This window comes from Ictalurus punctatus, chromosome 17 (assembly GCF_001660625.3).
Source record: "Ictalurus punctatus breed USDA103 chromosome 17, Coco_2.0, whole genome shotgun sequence".
NCBI classification, from domain to species: Eukaryota; Metazoa; Chordata; class Actinopteri; order Siluriformes; family Ictaluridae; genus Ictalurus; species Ictalurus punctatus.
The window spans coordinates 11,500,675-11,524,627 of NC_030432.2; the positions used below are offsets into that span (position 1 = coordinate 11,500,675).

General features: G+C 39.9%; 1 protein-coding gene across 5 annotated transcripts in view; it reads right to left on the bottom strand.

The window, feature by feature from the left end:
* Window positions 1-6,131: 6,131 nt before the first annotated feature.
* Window positions 6,132-23,953, bottom strand: part of dph1 (diphthamide biosynthesis 1) — a 107,555-nt gene continuing 89,733 nt past the window's right edge. For 2 of the 5 annotated variants that reach the window (XM_017491400.3, XM_017491399.3), the window contains exons 5-11: window positions 21,173-21,241; window positions 20,199-20,355; window positions 15,830-15,930; window positions 15,174-15,353; window positions 11,674-11,752; window positions 8,488-8,619; window positions 6,132-7,315 (exon numbers count right to left, since the gene is read on the bottom strand). In XM_017491400.3, the coding sequence (XP_017346889.1) occupies window positions 7,262-7,315; window positions 8,488-8,619; window positions 11,674-11,752; window positions 15,174-15,353; window positions 15,830-15,930; window positions 20,199-20,355; window positions 21,173-21,241 (772 nt within the window). In that variant the 3' untranslated portion in view covers window positions 6,132-7,261. The remainder of the gene's footprint in view (window positions 7,316-8,487; window positions 8,620-11,673; window positions 11,753-15,173; window positions 15,354-15,829; window positions 15,931-20,198; window positions 20,356-21,172; window positions 21,242-23,953) is intronic. The other 3 variants (XM_053687260.1, XM_017491403.3, XM_017491401.3) reach the window with 3 other exon arrangements.

Sequence of the window (23,953 nt, forward strand, 5' to 3'; positions counted from 1 at the left end):
GATGCTGTATTTAAATACTGTATGATTTGTCACTGTACATATGCAATTATAGACAGTTCCTGAGATTTACTCTTTTATATTAATGATAAGATCCAGTCCCATAAGCAGCACGTGTGGCATTGCTGTATTAAATGTCATGCATTTGCATGCTAATTATTGTGAAAACCTTTCACTTTATACCGAGTTTAGTTATTGGTTGATCTGATTTAATGGAAAATCTTGTTACATATTAATGACACTTAATGCTGTTCTGAAGTTACTGGGTTAGAAGTCACTGCATGTTAAGGGTAGTGAGGATGAGCAGCACCGAGACACTGACAGTAAAAGTGATGGTGAAAAGGGATTTCAGTGATAATGAAGGAAACCAGTTATAATGCAGTAAGTATCAGAAAGTTAGGCTAATGGTGAGAGTTTACCCTCTATGAAAACAAAAAATAATAATCTGCATACATTATTAGACAAATGATTCATCTGCTATAACATTTTTAATTAATTAATGGAAATCTAATAGCAGTTGTAAAATTCTTTGCAAAACTATTACGACTATATAATACAAACTTAAAATATAGTGTTACAGTCCAACAATAAAGAATGACTAAACAAAGTTGTTCTTATGTACTGTAGTTTTATCGAGTACATGGATAAATAGCATATCTCCATGCAGCTCTCACTTGATTTCCCTCTACAGTTAAGCAGGGTTGAGCCTGGCCAGTACCTGGATGGGAGACCTCCTGGGGAAAACTAAAGTTGATGCTGGAGGTGGTATTAGGGAGACCAGCAGGTGGTGTTCACCCTGTGGTCTGTGTGGGGCCTAATGCCCCAGTATAGTGACTGGGACACTGTCTTTCAGATGAGACATTAAACCATTAAAAATCGCAGGACACTTATCATAAAAGAGTAGGGGAATAACCCCAGTGTCCTGGCAAAATTCCCCCATTGGCCCTTAATAATCTCCATCCCTGATTTGGCTACATCACTCTCCTCCCTACTAATAGCTGGTGTGTGGTGGGCGTCCTGGTGCACTATGGCTGCCATCTATCATCCAGGTGGATGCTACACACTAGCAGTGGTTGAGGAGATTTCCCCCCCTTACTATGCAAATGGAACTGTAAAAGATTTCACTATAATACTCTGAAATTCAAATTTTGGATGCTTTGAATTGACCTGATTAGCAGTAATGAAGAATTGAACAGATTTTACTTTCTGAATTTCTATATAAGCATGTGTCATAGATTATTATGAAGAATATTAAGGTTCACATAAACAAACAAGCTTGAGAAAGGAACTATACATAAACGCACCTGATTACCAGTAATGAAGGCAGAGAGAAGATTGTTGCATTACCAATTGCAAAGATAACTCGAGTCCACAAAAATCTCTATAATGTATGTGAAAGGAAAAAAGGCAAAACTAAGGCTACATAAGCAAGCCTCTGCTCTTCTAATGGACAAAGCCCATTAAAGGCACTGTTAATAGCAACATGTATGACTCATCACATTGGTTTCCTGTTTTCCTGCCTTTGGGATGGTGAGGGGAGAAAGGTGGAGAGGAAAGCGGACACAGTGAGATATCACTGAAGAATGACTAAGCGGCAGAAGCACATGAGAGTGAAGCAGAGAGAGATCAGCTCATCTCGTTTCAGTTTTCAGAGATTTAATGCCATTTCTTTTTGCAGGGGTGTTCTTGGCTTTCCAGCACAGGGCAGACTGACCTCCCACACATAATTAGTCATCCCATTTCACCACTTGAAATTTCTCTCTTCTCCTGTCAAAGCAGCTCATTTCAGCCCAACTTTCTCATCGCACTTCTGTCCACACCTCTCTCCCCCACAACGTCATTTCAGATTCATCTCACATTATCACTTACATCTTCCTCCAAATGGCTGACAGAATCCTATCGAGTCCGTTTTGCTACTGAAATTCACTTTTGCTTCTAGTGACGAGTGCCATATTTATATATTCCTCGTTTTCAACCCTCGTCTCGTCCTCGCATGTTTGCAGAAGACTCTTTTCTCATGTGTAACTCTTACACCACCTTTTACTGTGACGTCTGTTTCCTGTCTTATGATCCACATCATTATCCATCAATCCAGATGTAAATATAATACAGCCTGCTTCTTCTCATAGACCACAAAATAATATGTTTCATTAATACAGTGGCTTCTTCAAACTCAAGCTTGCATATCTGTACCTTAATATCCTTCATAGGAACCTACAACACAGGCTTATTTAGAAGTGCGGAAAGTAAAATTGGTCAAGTTTGGAAGCCTGGACACAATTTCCATGGTTGCTGTAGATGGCAATATTTTATTATTAATAAAAATAAATAATACATTTCAGGCTTTATGCACAAAGTTCTTTCTAAAGGCAGAAATGAGACAAGCAGAATGATACAAGCAGCAGAAAAGGGTGAACAGTGGATAAAATAAATAAGCTTATCGGATTAAATAAAACAAAATAGGAAATGAGAAAATTAACCCAAAAATGAATAAAACAGAACATAAAATATAAGAGACAATAAGAACATACAAAAAAAGATGACTATTTAAATAAAATAAACAATAAGTAAGTAAATAAAAGTATAAAATATACAGATTGAGCAGAAAAAAAGGTAATAGAGAATAAAATATAAAAGGACATAAAATAAAAATAACAGAAAATCAAAATGAAAATAGATTAAAGATGGACAGTAGAATGTAGCATAGCTGAGGGAGCAAAGCTGAGGTGACATAAGCAGGCCAGAACGTTAACTATTCTATAGAGATAAAATCTTTCTACAAAGATAAAATTTTCAGATTAGATTTAAAAATTGAAACCCAAAGCAGCAGATCTAATACTCAGAACGAGATAAATAAAATTCCAGAAGTCCACAGTGAAGGATACGGGTGCAGCACCTCAGGGTTTGATTGAGACTTCTTAATTTGAGGCTGATGGACTGGTGACATGGACTGCATATAGAGTAAACTCTGTGTCACAGACACAAACAAATCGCCAAAACATTCACGTTACGGACAGATTGTAACTCGTTCTCAGGAGTTACTGAGATTAAATGTTCTGCTAGGTCTCGTTTCAGGATTGTAGTTAGGATTAGATTTATGAATTAGTGAAAAATGATCATTATTTGGATTATTAGTAGCGGTTTCTACTGAAATACAAGTCTGTACAAATGTGTGTGTGTGTGTGTGTGTGTGTGAAATAAAACCGAGGAAATGACAGTGAGGCAAGGTGAGTCAGCATTTCCTGTCTCAGGAAGATAAACAATTTGTCAGGCTCTTCACAAGAGCATCCACTTCAGCAGCTCCGGCCTGATGGGCAACAAATACAAAAGCACAAACACGTGTGTGGGCACACAGATGCAAGCGTGCGTGCACACGCACGCACGCACACACACACACACACACACAAATGCACATTAACTAGCAAGTAATTTTTATAATGAGTCTATCTATCTATCAATCTATCTAAAATAATAATGCAATAATCATTCAATAATTCTATCAGGACATACTATTACACCTGTTGGCCCATGTGTATGTTTCATCTTTACCTGTTACATCTTCAAGGATACACTTCAAGTAATTTCATCATAATATCTTAAAATATGGGTGATTATATTCACCTAACTTCACACCTAACTTTCAAATGAAATGAAACGAACCAGAGAATCTCACAAGACATCCCCACAAAGTTTATGTGCTCCATCTTATTCTTAGTGTTAATAAGGTTTGTAAAGTATCTCTTGATTAAATATTCTGTGACTTTATAAAAAAATAATAATAATAAAATAATAATAATAATAATAATAATAATAATAATAAAAAAGAGCGAGATCGATCCCCAGCCCATCTGGAAGTAATCACAAACAGGCATATTTAAGCTACAAAAGTACACATGGTTCCCCATTTCTCAAACCCATTGAATCGTTACCATGAAAAAGCCATCAGTACTTTAATGTTCGTGTGTTCTGAGTAGCATTGTTCACTGCAGAGAACAGAGCTCACATACAGCAGGCAGAGAGCGCCATCTAGTGCAAATACAGCAAAACTACAAGACAAACTTCAAGAAGCAGGCTGGGTTAGCATGCCATGTGCACTATAAAATCATGCACAATGAAAAGGTTTCATAGATACAATATACTGACAACCAATACCACAGCTGGACTAGAGGATGCCTTTTTAAATCTGGGTGTAAACCAGCCAATTTCTTTTTCTTTCTTAATTTTAGAAAGGACAATATCTCTCTGTATTCACTCTTGTCACTTAACTTTTGTGTCATCTTGTCTTTTACCATATCACCTTCATCTTTTTTCTTACTTCTTCTTGATCATTGTTCTAGTTCAGTAATTGTACTTACTAATTATTGTTCTATTATACTAATTCGAGGTCCAGTCACCAAATTATTGTTTTTGTGCTTATTTTTCTTATTGTTATTCTTCTCCCCTAAAAAAAGAATCGTGCAGACCAAACCCTAAGTCAGAGAAATTTGATCAATAGGTAGTACTCCCTCCAGCTACTCAGGTAAGCAAGAAGGACCGAATTAGCCTAATGATGCACTATAGCACAGCATTGTACATTTTAGGACAAGAACCCTAGAGTATGTCTCAACCAGCCTCCTAGTTCAGTAGGAAGTCAATCAGTATATCGTGTACATGAGTTCGGGCACTGGTAAGAACCCTGGGTCTCTACACATTGGGACACTGATAACTGAATTTTCGGTGACATGACTACGTACTCGTGTTGTAAAACGTCACTAAAAATGAAAAACGTAAAAATATTTGTTTGATATGGCATATAAATTTGTTACCTTAATCACATGTATTTCTGTCATAATATGTCAATCAGAGACAAGCAAGTGGATTTATTTATTTTAATCATTAAACACTTAAAAGTTGTTAGACTCGAACCGTATATAGAACGTCAAATAAAGTTAAAAATCATTAACGTAATTAATCATTTGAGAGCTACAACAACAACGATAACAAGCTTACATTTGTAGTCGGAAGTTGGCTGAGAGTTCGTCCCCCATTTGTTTTCGAGCTGAGAGGCTTCAGAAAACATGATGTTATTTCCAGTAAGGGAACGTAGTGAGCGACGATGCAATGCGAACGTTCCAAGGCAATGGAAAGATTTTGCAGTTGAGACAGCCTTTAAAATGGCTAATGGATTAAGGTCAGGAATTTGACTTGGCCATTCCAACATTAACTTTATTCTAAACCATTCTTTGATAGAATGACTTGTACTTAGGATCATTGTCTTGCTGCATGAACCACTTTCATTTGAGATTCAGTTCACATACAGATGTCCTGACATTTTCCTTTAGAATTCACTTGTAGAATTTTGTATTCATTGTTCCATCAATGTTGGCAAGCCGTCCTGGCTTTTCCAGCCTGACCAACATCAACAACTCTTTTTCTGAGGTCCTCAGAAATCTCCTTCTACAAACATGTATTGTGAAGATCAGACTCTGATAGATCCCTGTTCTTTAAATAAAACAGGGAGCTCATTCACACCTGATTGTCATCCCGTTGATTGAAAACACCTGACATAAATTTTACCTACAAATTAACTGTTGTAGAGCCTCACATACTTTTGCCACTCACAGATGTGTAATATTGGATCATTTCCCTCAATAAATAAACAACCAAGTATAATATTTTTCGTCTCATTTGTTTAACTGGGTTCTCTTTGTCTACTTTTAGGACCTGAATGAAAATCTGATGATGGTTTAGGTCATATTTATGCAGAAATATAGAAAATTCTAAAGGGTTCACAGAAGGGTCGATAACAATCAGAAACACAGCTTTCAGAAGACCTAAAACCAGAAATATTAGGAATATAAAGAGATAATAAAGTGTTTAGGGACATCATTACCAACAGTAAAAACAGTCACTTAGAAATGGAAAACCCCCCCCTCCATAAAACAGACAGAGAGAGCACCAAAGCGTGGAATAAAAGTAACTGGAGGGAAAAACAAGGCCAGAGGCATTTACAAAAATCCGAACATCAGGAGATGCGAAAGGTCCTTAGAGCCATGTACAATGAAAGTCAACATTTAGATCACATTTGTAAATATCATACTGATTGTCCAGCAAAACAGCCTTCCTTAAGCAAGAAAACAGAACAAGATAAAAGATTGGTAAAAGATTAAATCTTTTATTATTATTACTATGTTTTTTGCTTTTTGTTCATTTTAAACACAGGGTTAAGACAAGCCACTTTGCATGTAGAAAGATAAAACAAGTATAATGTTTCAAATTACATGTATGTGAGCAGAGCTGTTGAATATTAAAAGGATTTTTAATTATAATTTCATTTGTTTTTACTGTGAAGCCATAATATTTTTTGAAAAGATTATCGTAATGTAAAAATGCCAAACTGCATCATTCTTTGTCATAATGAACGAATGAATATCTGCAAAACGTGTACCAAATGTCTTTCTTGATTTCCTCATTTGAAAGAAAGAGTATGCAAACTTTTGCACTGCTGAAAAAGGCATCCATCCAGTGTTTCTGCGATAGGATCCAGATACACTGTGACCCTGAGCATGACAAAGTGGCTACTGAAGTTACTGAATAAATGAAGAGGGCCTTCAGTAATGTTTAACAGTCGGCTATTTCAGTACATAAAAAGTCTAGACATGGAATCCAGTCACAGAATGCTGCATTCTCACATCCAGATACGAGATGCTGCACTGTCCTGTGTTACACTGCAGTTACGCCTACTCAGGAAAATGTTTGGCAGTTATAAGATTTAATTTGGCTTTGTGCATTAAATATTGCGTTTGGTAAAACACAACACAACATGCTCCAAGTTTGACATGTTCTGCAATTTGTCTCACTGAACCTCGCAATGACAGCTAAAAGAGAAAAGTGTATCGTTTTGCTCAGAGCATTTCCATTTCGCTTTCAATTGAAAGCATGAAGGTCAACAATGCAAAGTGTCTGGCAGGATCTTTCTAGGACAGAGACAAGAAGATTGCGTTTAACAAGCCACCCACATGCTGCGATATGAAACAAACGACGTGCTCTCAGGGTCATTTCTCTCTCTCTTTCTCTCACTCAATCCATCTCTCTCTCTCTCACCCTTGGCACACAGAACCACTCTCCTGCTATACTATGAGAGGGACGGATTTGATGTAGTGCTTTGTGTGTGCCAATATCCCCTCTGCTCTGACAACAGAGGTGCACGCAGGCCTGTGATTGGCTGTCTCCTGCAGACGGTAAGGCTGCGCACTGATTGGCTGCTGCTGTGTGAGTGCGCTGTTCATTTGCGCTGGCAGCCACATGGGAAAGTGCGCTCACAGTGTGAGTCTGCCTTCTGGAGGAGAGGAGAGAAAACAACAGGAGGCGCTTACGCTTTATTTTTATCTGCTCATTATGGATTCATGCGATGGCTGAACATAATACAGCAGACAAATATGCCGACATTCATTGTTAGATAATTGTATCTATAAATATATTCAACGAGATTCTACCTTGACAAGTGAAATATTACCTTCGTAACAGCTTCACTGAGAGCAGAAATATCATCTTATATAATAAAATATTTTTACGATGCATAATAAAGAATATAGAGGACCTACATTATGGAAAAAATAGTTCTTTTTTTTTTTTTTTTACAACAAATTTTAAGTACATAAAGGGGGAAAAGGGGAATATGAAATGGTTGGACATTACACTCGAATTTCTGTACCAATCAAGTATGGGCTCTTGCATGCAAGTATATTGATGTAAAAGACTGATACCTTAGAGTAGCCACAATACTCAAAAGTGCATCATGATGTTTAACCTATTGTGATCTCAATGACTGTGTTTACATGCACACAAATATTTTACATTAAAAGGAATTTCGTAATATTCTAATTAGTATTGACTCAAGTACACGCTGCAATCCGATCACCCAATTCAGATTATTCAGATTCCCGCCCCTGGAATATGCCTGTTTTAATCTGAAATTTGTTGCATGCAAAAACCTTATTTAGAAAATCCACCGAAAAGAGATACATGTGCATGCTCATTCTGCAAGGAATTGTGGGTGCTAACAGATGCTTAAATGTAGGCTAGGTATTTAGGAATGGCAACTCAGGCATACTTACGACAACCATGTATACAGGAATATTCCGATGCCTGTACGCATATAAACATCGTATTTGGAAGATTAATGCGGCCCAAATACAGACCTTAAACGGGATTTGATGTGCATGTAAACGCAGTCATTGCCAGCTTTTCATATTTTATTATATAGAACGAGGATTCTTAACTCCAGTCTGCAGAACCCCTGCCCTGCACCATTAGACAGTCTCCTTACACTCAATACACCTAGCTCAGCTCATTCAGATGTTAACAGTGAGCTGATAAGTTGGATCAGGAATGTCAGGAGTAAGCAAACGTCAATCTGCGCCAAGGACTGGAGTTAACAACCACTTGTTTTAGTGATCGTTATACTAGTTTACCTCAATCTCTTCTCTAATTGAGGCCATGTACACACACCTGCTGTTTGCTTGTCGTTCGCTGGGGTTGGTTGTCTGGGTGCTTAGGGGTCCAAGGCCCCAGGCTCTGATTGGAGTAGAAGTCCATGGGATACACCTCCTGCCATTCTGCTTGCTGTAGAGCTACAGCTGCCTAAAGAGTAAACCAAAGCAAGAGTGAGTCTTTTAATCATTTATAAAATCTGGCTTCTTCCAACTGCTCCTGTTTCATTTGCTTCTTTGATAACAGTCGATTTGAAATCAAATCATATGCCTATTATGAAGAAATATCAAATGATATACTGCGCATACATTGCTGATTAATAAGACTGAGGCTGAGAAAACTGCATGTGAAAATATGCATTCAATCCCATAAAGATCCAGAAGGGATTTATGAAGCAGTTAAAGCTGCCCTGATCGAACGCTGCCTGTTTTATTGGTGCCTTTATTGTTATTTCAAAGTATCTATTTGCAGTTGCACTGCACAAAATGGATCTGCCAGTTGCTGTGACTCATGATTGGGGATTTAGATGCAAGCCAAGAACATTCATAGATTCTTCCAACACTAAAATCAGAGAAGAAAGCCCCTAAGAGACACGGGGGGGGGGGGGGGGGGGGGGGGATCAATACGTGTTTTTCTGGGCTCGTGGGCATGTCAGCCTGCCTCATGGATGAAATATTCTCCAACATACTGCTCTAATAGCACAGAAAGTATGGCACATTCTGGATATGAACAGTTGTCCTGAGGACTCTTACAATATTAACTCAAACAAATCTACTCAATAAATCGGCACGCATGCAGAAGGCATTCATCAATCCTTAACGTGATATTCATTCCTCCGTATCCACTCAAAATAAGGGCACACTCAAGCACAGCATTATACTCTATAATGGAAGTTTTAAATCCTCATGCTGAGTCCGTTAGCGGAGACGTGTCTCACGGCTACAAATAACAAATCGGGATTTGATGGATTTTTCTCATCGTCTCCCCAGTAAAACACACACGCCCTGCTATTGCTTTCAGCCCCATCCATCCATCCTCTCGCTTTGTCTAAGCTCTTGATAAACCCAGCCTTGCCATGTTTTCCCCTTGTGCTGTTGTTTTTTTTTTTTCATTCTCTCGCTCTGTCTCTCCATCTCGTGCCCTAGTCCGTGGCTTCCTGACTGCTGTGTGCTAGTTGGTTCTGCTAATCCCAGTGCTGACAACTGTCTTATTGACTATAAATATAACATGAGATGCACTGAAAATAACCACTGGCTCCCTTCTTTCTCTCTCTCTTTCTCTCTCTCTCTCTCTCTCCCATCTGCTTCCTTTTGCAATAGCAAAAGCAGACACATGGGAGGAATAAAAAAAAAAAGAGCAAAATCACTAAGATGCAGGGCTGGAGTAGAGCAGCACTTATCTTATATACTCCATTTGCTGTGCTCCAAATTTAACACAGACCAAGCTGTCGTGGAAAGTCAGGGTCTTTATTATGGGGTGTTCTCATTTGAACTGGTCCTGTACCATATTCACCACTACACCAGCACAAACCCTGTCAGCCTGGCATATGTTTTAAGGAAAAAGGAAGAGAAAATGGGAGCAAATCAAATCGGAAAAAGCTTTGTTCTAGTGCTACTTGAAATAAAGGAACGTTTCATCACAAAGTCACATGACCACAGAAGAGCTCAACACACAGTCCAGGGGTTGAACAGTAATATTCAAGATGCCAGCTGAAAGCTGTGGAGTGACGAGGCTTTATTGAGGCTTGATCTGTAAAACCCTCGCCGCAGGGTGAGTCTTGTGGCAGCCAGGGCCAGCTTAGTCATGGAATAAATCAGAATGTACTAGCGCACTTATCACATCTGATTAGAATGAGAGACAGGAGGAAAAGCAAGTGAATGCATCTGAGGGTGAGAGAAAAGGAGAACATGCAGGCAGCTGGCCAGCGAGAGGCGCTACAGTTCCACGGCGAAGTGCAGAACCTTTCAAATCTCTGAACACTTGATCCTGCTCTCAAGATATACCAACAAGACATATGCAGGATAGATCAATAGATATGCGAGCGTAAACATACACACAGGAGTCCTGAAATGAGATTTACTTTCCTTAAGCACATCCTTTTCTTTCCGGGGTAAGTGGCAAAAACCTGAAGTCCAACTGAATAAACCTAGTGTCTAAATAAAGTCAAATATTAATGAGACTGTAATTATAAGCTGAAATTAGCCTTTGCATTGCAGAAACCATGGAAGGTGAAAACTGGGTCGATTATCACGAGAAAGAAATGCCATTGTTTTCTGTGAACTTTCACGAATAAATCAGACTCATTTTCATTTTCTTTGATTATTTACTTTTGGTTAAATTCTTCATTTTACAGGATCTGTGGGAAAAAAAAAATCTCTCAAATCGGCTTTATGGTTTCCCCATACCCAAAACCAGAATTCCTGCTATTTCACTATATATGCTCAGTACACAGGGTACAGCGTAATGGCATTGGAGAACATATGTAATAGATTAGACAGATAATAGATCACACTTAGAGATTTGATGATGACACATCATGGAGTGCGACTGTGTATTTTTTTTTTACAAAAGAATCCGTACAATATTCTATTTTCTTCCACCGAGATTAAAGTTATGGCACCTTTGGCTGCATTTGAATAGGTCTGCACCATTACTGCATATCTCACTGTATCTTGTACTCAATGAAATCAAAATGAGGTAACAGTGCCATGAACTCACATTTCAACGGAAAATATGCTATATGCCCATTTTGCGTGTGTGTGGTAGATATGGAAAAAAAAACAACAAAAAAAAACTAATTTATGAATTTTGAGTAGCATTTTAATAATCAATTAGGTGTCTACATAACAGGTAGTCGATTAGGAGACTAATCATGCCCAACACTAATTACAGCCCTGGTGTCCTTATTAAATCCAAAAAGGTTAGCACATGGAGGATCAGGGATCACACCAAATTTAACCATTCCTGGGAATCTTAACCAGAGCACTGACAGTCAGACACAGGCATGCTTTTTAATCACAGGGTACTCATGCATATAAACTAACAAGGCAATCCAATTTTCCCCTTGGGAAAGTGGAATTCTGACTTATTCGAAGCATAAATAACTTCTGCGATGCTGTGCCGAGTGAGGTCCAGGTGGCAGGTGTAATGAGATCTCTCTCTCTGCTTTAATAGTGAAAGGTGTTGAATGTAAGATGCATGTACCTCGTAGGGAGACAACAGGGGCTTGGAGAATGCCGTGCCCCAATCGATTGACAGACGAGGACATGCGATCTGAACCCATCTGCAAAGAGGAACAGGGCGAGAAAGAGAATGAACTTGATTAAAATGGGAGAGTGCAACTCCATGCTCTGGTGCAAAAGTACTGCGTTGGTGTGCAGCTCAGAATCCCCTGTTGTAAATATGTAAAGTACATTTGCACAACCCTAAGGAGCAGAGATGTTTGCTTTGAGCTGCTGTGTCTTTATTAGGAAGTACAAAGGGACGCAACATGAGAAACAGAGAGGGGAAAGGAGGCAGAGGAAAGGTGAGCCAGAACAAATATGCTAGCATGCTCTTGTCTATATCGAGCTAGCACACACAGTAGGCAAAGAGATGAGACGGGAAAAAGAAATCAGGAAAATAGTGTGTGTGTGTGTGTGGGGGGGGGGGCATGAAAGGAGAGGAGATGGTGAGGGAGAGGTCATATCGATCTGTGGTTCTCAAAGTGGGGTCCAGGGGCCCCCAGTGGTTTGTGATGCATAGCCAGGGGATCTGAATGTTTTTGAACATTTTGTGGCAGAAGTGAAAGAAATCACAACTAGAGATATCAAAGTTATATTTATTATTTAGTTTCTATAGTTAATAGCCTGCTTGACTGCTTAGCTGAATGGGTTCAATCCAAATCTCAATAAGTCAAAAACAGGCAAGACAATAAATAAAGTCAACATGGACTGTATATGTTCTGTGAATGGAAAGTTCAAGAATAAAAAGCTGTATATGTAATAAATAAACAAATTATCATTGTGCACATTTGAATAAAAGAGATGAATATTTAAAAACATTCATACAGTGCATTTATTTTTTACAGTTAAAAGGGTCCCTGGCTGCAAAAAGTCTAAACACTGCTGATATACACTCACTGGCCACTTTAATAGGAACACCCTTCATGCAATTATCCAGCCTGCCAATCAGGTAGACATCATATCATGAATATATAGGTCAAGAGCTTCAGTTAATGTTCACCTCAAACATCAAATGTGATCTCAGTGACTTTGATCATGGCATGGCTGTTGGTGCCAGAAGGGCTGGTTTGAGTATTTCAGAACCTGCTGATCTCCTGGGATTTTCCCACACAACAGTACTGAGTTTACACAGAAAGGTGTGAAAGACAAAAATATCTAGTGATCAGCAGTTATGTGGGCAGAAATGCCTTGGTGATGAGAGATGTCAGCAGAGAATGGCCAGACTGGTTCGAGCTAACAGGAAGGCTACAGGAGTTAAATAACCACTCTTTACAACCGTGATGAGCAGAAAAACATCTCAGAATGAATAAGTTGAACCTTGGGGCTACAACAGAAGACATACGGTTCCACTCCTGTCAACCAAGAACAGGAATGTGGGGCAACAGTAGACACAGACTCACTGAAACTGGACAGTTCACTCACTCCCTTTTAGTAACTGCTTTGTCCTGACCAGGCTTGTGGTGGATTTAGGGCCGATCCCAGAAACACTGGCTGTAAGGCAGGAATACACCCAGGATGGGAAGCCAGTCCACTGCAGGGCACCATTCACACACATTCACACCTAGGGGCCAACCCAATTATTGGCATGTTTTTGGGAGGTGGAAGCCCACCAAAAACAAACTGGTCACATGCAAGGGAAAGAAAAAAAAAAACAGCTGTGAAAGAAGAACATTTTGTTCCGCATTACACAACGTCATCTGGAGGTGTACAAAAGTTCAAGTTGTGAAATGTGGGCAAGTTGACATCCTGACTTCCTCTCTCTCCCACACTCACACTTGCTTTGAGTCTTATATGGTTTAGATTTGAACAGCAGAATTGATAAGGGGCTTCAACTAAAATGCTCCCTAGCACTGCTTCCACCTTTTTTTTCCAATCGACCAGCTAACCACTCAAAAAAAAACGAGCAAAATCATCCTCTGCAATAGCGTATCCAGCTTCCATCAGTAAAACTGATACTCTGAGGTGAACGTCTCAGAACCAGCATCATTATTCACATTAGGCGACTAGCACATACTGAAACTGGGCTCTGAGCCTCTCTCATTGTTTCACCGTGAGAGCGTCTCTAGCGGAGGCCACTGTAAGCTGGAAGGGATGATTTAAAAGTGAAGGTGTGTGGGCGTACACAGCTCCTGATCCCACAAGCCTGCAGGCTGAGAAGAAACAGTGGAGGAGGAGAAGGAAGAGGAGGGGGGGAAAGAAGGGTACCTCTGGAGAGCCATGTGGATTGAAACAGGCTACTTGGAGCAAAAAAAGTGTGAGCAATGTTAAGTGCTAATATTAGCTTGGTCTGTGTGAGGTGCTGCAAACATGGGTGTTGAAGTTTTGCACAGTAATTAATTTGCAAGACTTTCAAGCGCAGAATCAGCTGTCCCTTTGCCCGCAAGCGGGAACAGCGTGTAGGAGAACACACACACTCCAACCAAGGTCTAGGAGGTGTGTAGGAGGACCCGTACACTCCCTTCGACACCAAATGCTGAGCTGATGACAGGTCAAAGTGGTGTAATGATGCCTTGGTTTGGCTCCCACTGAATATGGCCATGATGAGAGGCCTCTTCAGATCATCATTACACCCACCAACACAATGAGAGACGGGCTCCCCGATGAAAGAGTCTAATGGAGGGAGGGAGTGTGAGAAGTGGAAAGAGATGTGATTAGCATCGAAAAGGGGAGGGCTTCCCTGCACCAGGAAGGTCTGGGATCTTGCCTCGCTCCTCACTTTCCGAGGAAATAATACATTTTAATTAGCCACTTCACCCTCTGCTCACAGTTTCACTTGCAGCGCTGCAGTAAACGGGCAGGCGTATACCAGAGCAGGTGAATAAGAACTTTATGGGAGTCTGATTTATGTTGAGATGCAAATTTGAAGTGCATTGCATTCAAAATAATTACGAATCACGTATCGAAAAAGGGAACAAGAACTCTGTGATGCGAGTATTCAAAATCCGAAGAATAATCACCATTATCACTTTCGCTGTAGTGCTTTAGAATGAAAGCGTAGGTGAAATTAAAATAACCATGAGGGCGAGTAGTGTGAACAACAGCTCACCACATGAAAGCGTTGAATAAAAAGTATATGCTAACGTTGCAAGTATGTGTTCACATGGGTTGTATGGGCTTCATACCCTACCGCTATCTCTGTTCTTTCTCTTGCACAGTCTAGTACTGTGTAGAATCCATACCCGGGGGCACGGATCAGACTCAGCTCCTGTGGAGATTATGCTATTCAGCCTTCTGTAGGCGAGTCAACCGGTTAACTCCACGTCACCGACCGCATTATCGTTCAAAATGAGGCTAAAACCAGAAGCCATGTAACACACCAAATGATGTGCTTCGGATGCTGGTGCCACTTGGCAGGGGAAAAGTGAAAGCAGGCTGGAGAGTGAGCTTCTATCTATTACGTCCTGCTGGGATTATGTATGCAGTGTTGCTCCCAGAGGCGTAAGAGAGTCACGAGGGAGGCAGAAGGCCAAATCCACTCACTTTAACTTCCTTACAGCTTCCAGGATTGAACTTTGGTTCAGCTTCCTCGTATCCCTCCATCTGGGCCCTCTCTTGTATGCCAGCATGAGCAGCGGGTTGTGGTCCTCCTTGTTCAATCCAGGCTCATGCAACAGAGATGGGAAACCTTTCCAGTTTGAATAGAAACCTTTACTTTCAGGGCTGCAGCACAGAACATACACACCACTGTGCTGTGCATTGGGTAGGAAATAAATCTGGCCTGTGTGGTTTGATGTGACATGTGACTTAATGAATAACGTTGAGTGTGGGTGTGTATCCGAACATGCAATATGCACAACATTGCCCATCGCAATAACACAAGCTGCTAAAGAGGAAAAACTCCAAGGCTAGTAGTAATTAAACTGACATCCTAAATGACAGTCACTGTACCCTCTAGGTAAAAGAACAATGGTTAGTTATGAAACAAAGTTGCCATGCCATCACAAATGTTATCTTCCCTGGCTGTCAAATTAAGCCCTCCTCTATTCTTTCTGTGCTTGTCCCAAAGGGGGCACTAAAGCTGAGATGAATGCACCCGATGTTTTGGGGAAGGCTGCATCTTTTGAAGGGGGATGAGCCGAGTTATAATTGCGTACAAATAAGAACGTGACTCTGCATGAAGATGGCATGAGACTCACGTGTCAACATCTGCCATCAGCGCCAGCTTGCTTGGGAAGATCTCCGAAAGGAGCACCCTGGTGAATGACCTGCCAAGTGCCTTCAGCTTCTCCTCCAAATGCTAGACAGAGGAAATATGAGCGAGAGAGTAAGCGAGAGAGTAAGCGAGAGAGAGAAAAAAAATACAGAGGGAATGTGGGGTTAATACAGGTGGAAAAAAGAAATACGACTATAAATTTATTCATCACAGCAAAATACCAGATGACCCGGGGCTGTCTAGCTTTCCATACAAAAAAATGGCCAGACTGCTACTTTGGGCAGGACTCATCCTGCTGCCAGACATCAAACACCTCAAACCAGACAGAAAATCAAAAACAGACCAATGTACTGAAGCTCATTTAAACTCGAGAACTAGGCCATTACATACTGTGCTGCAATATAGAAAGAAATGATTTGACAAAATATCATTATTACTCTATAACCAGTTACACTTGGACATTATTCTCTGTAATGTCTGCTTCATTTTCGCATACTGCCAAGATTTATTAGGCATTTTAGCGTTCCTCGCCTGGTCTGTGTGTGTTACAGTTTCAAAGCCATGTTCCCCTGAAATGCCCAGTGCAGAGAGAAGCATTCAAATCTGCACCACATCGACAATATATGCATCTCAATGTCATTTAAAGTAAAGGGCTTTCCCGAGACTTTCTAGTGTGCATGCACAACCACTCCAAGGTCTTCTTTTGATCACCCATCCTCCTTACTACATTACACTTCATGCAAGCAATATGAAACATAACTCTTAAGCAGGAGAACATTACACACAGCACCAAACCCTTTGGGCTATACATATTTCTAGTGAAGAACATCACAAGAGTGAACATTAGCTGTTAAAAGCATCAAAGCCCCAAGGCTCAACAAACAACAAATAAAGAAATGCAGTATATTTCACTCTCTTCTTTACCGAGTAAATGAACAGATTTTAGCCGGCGGAGTTTAGCGCAAACACATCTTCATTTAACTTAGCATGAAAGTAATGACTGATATATACTTAGAACGGTGACTTGTTCCAGTCTCCTCACCTGCTGGCTCACAGTGCTGCTGCCAGATTGCTTAAAGATCCAGGAAATTCAGCCAAATCACCCATATCTGACTTCCACTTGCTTCCAACTATATTTGGCACTGATTACAAATTACTATTACTGACTTATAAATCTTTGCAAGACCTGGCTCCACATTATCAGTCTTACTTGTTTAGCACTGTCTTCCAGACAATTTATACTCTCATGGCCCTGGCTTGTTCTCTATTCCAAGAGTTAAGAAAATATCAGGTTGGTTGGACTCGTGTTTTTCTAAATTGCTATTAGTCCCAGATTCACTTTAAAACTTTCAAACCCAGACTAGACATACACTGACCGAGCTTGTTGTTTTTAATAATAATAATAATAATAATAATAATAATAATAATTTATATATACATGAAGGGATGCACATGGTCAGCAACAATACTCAAATAGTCTGTGGCATTCAAGCGATGATTGATTTGTGTTAATGGGCCTAAAGTGTGCCAAGAAAACATTCCCCACACCATTACACCACCTCCACCAGCCTGGACTGTTGACGCAAGGCAGGTTGGGAACATGGATTCATGCTGTTGGTACCAAATTCTTTTTTTTTTTTTCCCAGTTTCCTTTTTATTGAACATTTCTGCTGAACTAAACATTTCTGCTGAATTTGGTGCCAAATTCTGATGCTAACATCTGTGTGCCTCAGCAGAAATTGAGATTCATCAGAACAAGGTACATTTTTCTAGTCTTCAACTGTCCTGTTTTGGTGAGTCTGTACCCACTGCAGCCTCAGCTTTCTGTTCTTGAACCTGATGTGGCCTTCTGCTGCTGTAGCCTATCTTCCTCACGCCTTCGACGTGATGTGCATTCTGAGATGCTTTGCTGCCCACCACAATTGTACACAGTGGTTATCCGAGTTACTGTAGCCTTTCTGTCACCTCAAACCAATCTGTTCTGTCCGCAGCACTGCCACTCACTGGATGTTTTTCCTTTATTGCACCTTTCTGAATAAACTCTTAGAGACTGTTGTGCGTGAAAATCCCAAGATATCAGCAGTTATAGAAATACACAAACCAGCCCAGTCTGACACCAGCAATCATGCTTTGATCAAAATCACTCAAATCAATTAAAAAAATAATAATAATTTTTTTTACTCCTTCGTGAAGCTGCTTTGATTCAATTCTAATAAAAAAAAAAGGTGTGGTACAGTTGACTAGATTTAATTTTAATAATAAGTACCTAATCACCTAGAGTTCCAATTTTTCAAGTTCAACTCTTCTTTTCACACGTGATAGTTTGACAGCTGAAGGTTGACAGTAACTAATGCCTTGCTCTCAGAAACAGACAACAGCTACAGATCTATTCCATCAGAATATTCATCTGAATGTCTATTTGTCTGAGATTGGTATTTGTATAGATCTCATTTGGGAGACACAGCGTTATGAGAATCAGAGAGAGATTCATGTTGGCTTAAAAATCTCATTTGACAGCAAAATTGGAGATGTTGGAAAGATCCTTGAGTCTCTCTCCCTTCGCCTATGCATACCAATTAAGACAGGATCAGTCAAAACAAAGTCAAACACAATACATGAGAGAAAAACAAAAATGAGCAGATCAAAAGAAGCAAAGGCAGCAACGGGGTGTTGAAAAAGACCCCTCCCAATCCTGAGTACTGATTAAGACCCCACACACATTCCACTACAGCAAAAGGAATAAAATGTGTATACGTGCACGGAGGTATCTCTATTATGTTTTAAGTATTCATTAAATGGAAATCTGAAATTTGGTAGAATATATACAGTCCCGTCCGAAAGAACTGGAATGGTAAGGCCAATTCTTTTTTTTTTTTTTTGGCTATACATTGAAGACATTTGGGTTGGAGATCAAAAGATGAATATGAGACGACAGATCAGAATTTCAGCTTTCATTTTCTCATGTACATCTAGATGTGTTAAACAACTTAGAACACGGCACCTTTTGTTTGAGCCCACCCATTTTTCAAGTGATCAAAAATATTGGAACATGTGACTTGTGTTTCGTGTTGCCCAGGTGTGCCCCGTTAGACTGACAGTTTAGACCATTAACAGCTCTGAATATCTACTCCTGGTTCAAGGTCTGGATTTTGTGTGTGAAGACTGCATTTGTTGTTAAAAAGAATAAGCCAACATGAAGATCAGAGAGCTATCTATGGGAGAATAACAAGCCATTTTGAAGCTGAAAAAAGAGAGAAAATCAATCAGAGCCATTGCAAAAGCATTGGGCATAGCCAATACAACAATTTGTAATGTCCTGAAAAAGAAAGAAACTACTGGTGTACTAACAAACAGACATAGAACAGGTCAGCCAAGGAAAACAACAGCAGTTGATGACAAACATTGTGAGAGCTGTGAAGAAAACCCCCAAAATAACAGTCACAAGGCAGGGGTGAAGGTATCACAATCCACCGTTTGAAGAAGACTTTAATTAACCTCTACCAAAGTGAAGGAAAGGCCAAAGTGTGGAGAAAGAAAGGATCTGCTCATGATCCAAAACATATGAGCTCATCTGCCAAACATGGTGGAGGTAATGTCACGGCTTGGGCTTGCATGGCTGCTACTGGAACAGGCCCCATAATCTTTATTGAAGATGGAATTCATGAGGGTAGCAGCAGAATGAATTCAGAAGTTTACAGAAAAACATTCTGTCTGTCAATTTACAGAGAAATATAATTGGGAGGAAGAATACAACCTAATTGGGAGACACTTCATCGTGCAGGGAGACAATGACCCAAAACACACTGCCAACTCAACAAAGGACTTCAGCAGGGGGAAAAAGACTGGCCAAGTCAATCACTAGACCTTCACCCAATTCAGCAGCATGTCACATCCTGAAGATGATACTGAAGGGAGAAACACCTGAAAACAAACAAAAACTAAAAGAAGCTGCAGTACTAGCCCGGAAAAGCATCACAGAAGAAGAATGCAACAGTTTGGTGATGTCAGTGGGTTACTGGCTTGATGCGGTTATTACAAGCAAGGGATATGCAACCACATATTAAGTGTTGCTTACTTTTAAACTCTGTTCCTATACTTTTGCTCACCTACAAATTGGGTCGTCTGCCACCAAAGGTGTCATGGTCTAAGTTCTTTAACACATCTAGATGTAAATATGAGGAAATGAAAGCTGAAATTCTGATCCATCATCTCATTCATCTTTTGATCTCAAACTAAAAAGAAAAAAAAAAAAAAGAAAAAAAAAGGGAAAAAAAAAAAAAAAAAAAAAAGTGACCTTGCCAATTCAATACTTTCAGAGGCGATGGTACTTTTATAAATGTTTAATTGCTCACCTCTAAGATTTTGGGATTGCCTTGGCGACCAAGCGTGCCCAGAATCAGACCCCACCTCTGGGCTGAGCGGGCCGTCTCTATGGCCTGCAGTCTGTTAGCACGCATGGCCTCGTGGTCATAATACTCCCGAGAGAAAACCTTATTGTAGGGATCATACCTGCAAAAAACACTCTATTCAGTATGTTGCAATCATATAGAAGAAAGCTGAATACATGCTATTAAAAGAAAAATCTTGCATCCAAGATTTATTTTGTAAAGAACTTCTGAATTGACTACTAAATGTAAACATGTTGGTATGTTTTCGCTTTGGTTAAGGGTTTCCTACATTATGCACAATGCTGTTTGAGTAACTGCTGAAAGTGGAATCAATGGGTTTTGCTTCATCTCCACTTACAGAGACTGATGAAACAGCACTTTTTTTCCCCTTTAGTCTGTCTATCTCTCTCATCTCCTCATCTGTACACTCTTCACAAACAGATCAAGTTCCAGAGCTTCAACTTTGCTAATATATTAATGCCACTGTGCTCATCATCTCGTAGATCGCTAACTGGCTGTGCTGTAACTGAGCACAACTGCATTGCATTCTGGAACTCTGAGTCCAATGTTTGTTGTCTCCACTTCTTTAGTGTTGGATTTATCATTGAAATGATATTGTACATAGCTGGAAATTTGGTGAGAATCGAAGCTCTTGCTCTTTTGGTTTTAGTAGCTAACAGTGAAACCTGACTTATGTTTGAGATAACATTTTTCTCCTCCTATTAAAAGCCATTGTAGGATGTCAGAGCAGCGCATGTCTAACTTCTTACAGGAATAACAAAAATACAGCACCAACCACCAAATTCGCACCAGGATTGCTTAGCACATCAGTAATATTTCAATATAAACATATTTAATGTGTTTCAAGGTGGAGTTCTCCTTTAATGAACAGAGAAAATGCAGTGATCATTTCTTTGTGCAGGGCCTCTGAGGTTTACCTGTAAGCTGGGACATCTGGATTGGCGATCATGATTGATTCCAAGTGAAATCGTCCATCCCCAAGGTATCTGTCTCGACAAACATATGCAATATCAGACAGTGGAAGGAGGGATTGATAAAGAAAACAAAGCTCTGTAGACTGTACTATAGCATGGAAAGCAGCGCACATTCACACACAATTACATAGACTACACCCATACAGCCATAATAATAGTCAGTTTTAATTTCTAGATGTATTATGCATTCATGTATTTAAATATGAACAAGTCTTTACCTTCATATCACACACAAAGAACGTTAGCAACAGTGCTACACTGTGCATTTCAATCACAAACAATGAAGATTTGATTCAAGACCTTATTTTTACCTGCGTGCTTCAAAAATATGAGTAAGCCGAGTTCTGTAACTCAGGCTACGTGAAATATGAACTACATTCATGTGTGTTGACGACTTTGAATTCCTGCCAGGTTAGCTCATTTAAGCTAGTTGGCTAGCATGAACATCGAAGATTAAAAATACTTAAGCAAATGAAAAGAAATCCTCCACGTTACTAAATTGCAAGCATTAGCAGTGAAGAAGGACACATGGTATGACAAACATCCTTTCGGAGGTTTTGTCTGGATAGCTAATGCCAGCTAGCTCGAAAATGACTAGATATTTTCTTTGAAATTGTGCCAGGTCAGCCAACTAGTTAGTAGTTAAAGATATAAATATTGCTGTAAAAAAAATTTTTAAAAAGGGGGGAGAAGAAAGAAGAGAGAGCTCTTAATTAGTCAGCCTTCAAGAAACCGGACTCACAATGAGTGGCATCCCTATGGACTTGAAAGAGCAAAAGGCTGACCGAAATGCACATGCGTTCAAACCTTGCACAATACGGTCCGCCGCTCAGCCACGCTAACGTAATAGCTGTTACACATTCACGTCAGAGTGAACAGAAATGGTAGAGCGTTTGGCCCAGCAGTTCTTGCGCTAAATCCCATGAGCACAATACACTTTAATTGATCACAGCTCCTGCCTTAATGCATATCTGTCTATAGAAAAGCATGTTGACCTTTGACCGCTCCACAGCTGTTCTGGGTTTCACCAAGATGTGCATTCATGGCTGCAGGTTTGAAAACGTTCTCATTTAAGTACTCCTTTAAAGCATGGCACATTTTGCGATCTGGCTGCTTATTACTGTAACGAGACAGATCTCCCTGCTCTATAAAGCATTCCTAACAATACAACAAGAGTCCAAACACACATGCCCTTCTTCACCCTCCATCCCACAGAGCTAGCTGTATAGTTCCCTCAACTCTATGGAGACAGAGTAGAGGAGCTTTCCTATTATTTAACACTAGCTCTCCTTTCTCATGGTCAGTATATCCATCCTCCATACATACCAAAGTACACCACCTCTTAAGATTTAATTAGCTGTTAATCTTGGTGCTACTGCTGGGAGGGTATGATATAACAGCTGTAGTAATGTAAGGTCTGAAAAAAGGGTAGGCTGCTGAAGCAGAGTGGCGTGTTGCTGTTTTCTAAACGTCACGTCCGAGTTTAAAGTGAGATGCTGCATTGTGTGCTGATATTCAGGTAACGCACTATATACCCGAGTGTGTGTCACTGGCTAGTGGAGTGGTGAAAGGAAGACTGATGAAAAGCATTTCTCATTCCCCGGTGGACTGATACACAAACATTCTCTCTAAGAAAACACGTGCACACACCCATGTGTCACCCATTAGTTTGATGTTGAACATTAAGCGCTCTATTTTGCATTAATCTAAACACAACAATGCAAAAAGAGTAGCACTAGCACACCTGAATTTCTGAATCTGAGTTCCGAGTTGGAGGCGTGTCCTTAAGAAAACATGGTGGAATCACTGAATGCAACATCTGTAGTTGACAGTACATTAGTAAATCTTTTGAAAGACGAGACAGGTGTTAAAATAAATAAATAAATAAATAAATAAAAATTCTGTGAAATTGGTTAGGATTGTATAAATCTTATATTGCGGTGGGCTGAAATTCAAAGAAAATCCCATGTTTCCCCTCTCGTAATTACGACTTTGTGGTGCCGTACGTGTGCGTTCAACTCGTAAATATGATCTTTCTAACATGACATGAACACACCATACGCTACGAGTCCGGAAAAAACGATCCAGACTCTCCGTACGTGAGAATTTTTCAAACCCAAAACATGTTTAGATTACAATTATGCTGCATTTGACTAAAGCTTATCACACAGAATTTCCAACGTCTGGCCAGGAAAAACAAACAAATAAAACACCCCCTCAACTCGCACGTCCTACTCGGAAACTCAGTACAGTCTCCTTAAAGCCGAGTTCAGCGATTGACATCTAATCAGCATGGATGCTCACAGCACAAACAGAAAACAAAGCAGCACTTCTAGAACATGAACTATACGATTTACTGATTTTAGGAGGGAAAAACATCACTTATTACAGTTATTACTACAGTTAGCTTTCTAGATTTTTTTTTACAAACAAACGATGACCATGGAGGCGTCCATGCCCCCCCCCCACACTTTATAGCTCAAATGCACAGAGGTAAACAATGCAGTAGTTCCGAACTCCCAATTCTGGATGAAGTTGAACACAGCATTAAGCTTGGGTGTCGTTAGTTATTAGTCTTGAAGTCAAAATTGTGTTTTCACACAAGCCAGTCAGTATTCCTGCACACTACAGGACATTGAGTTGTAAATATTGAACATGTTTAAAATTTACAACTTTAAATAGCGGCATCCAGGACACGATTGTGAATACATGCTCTACTTCTTC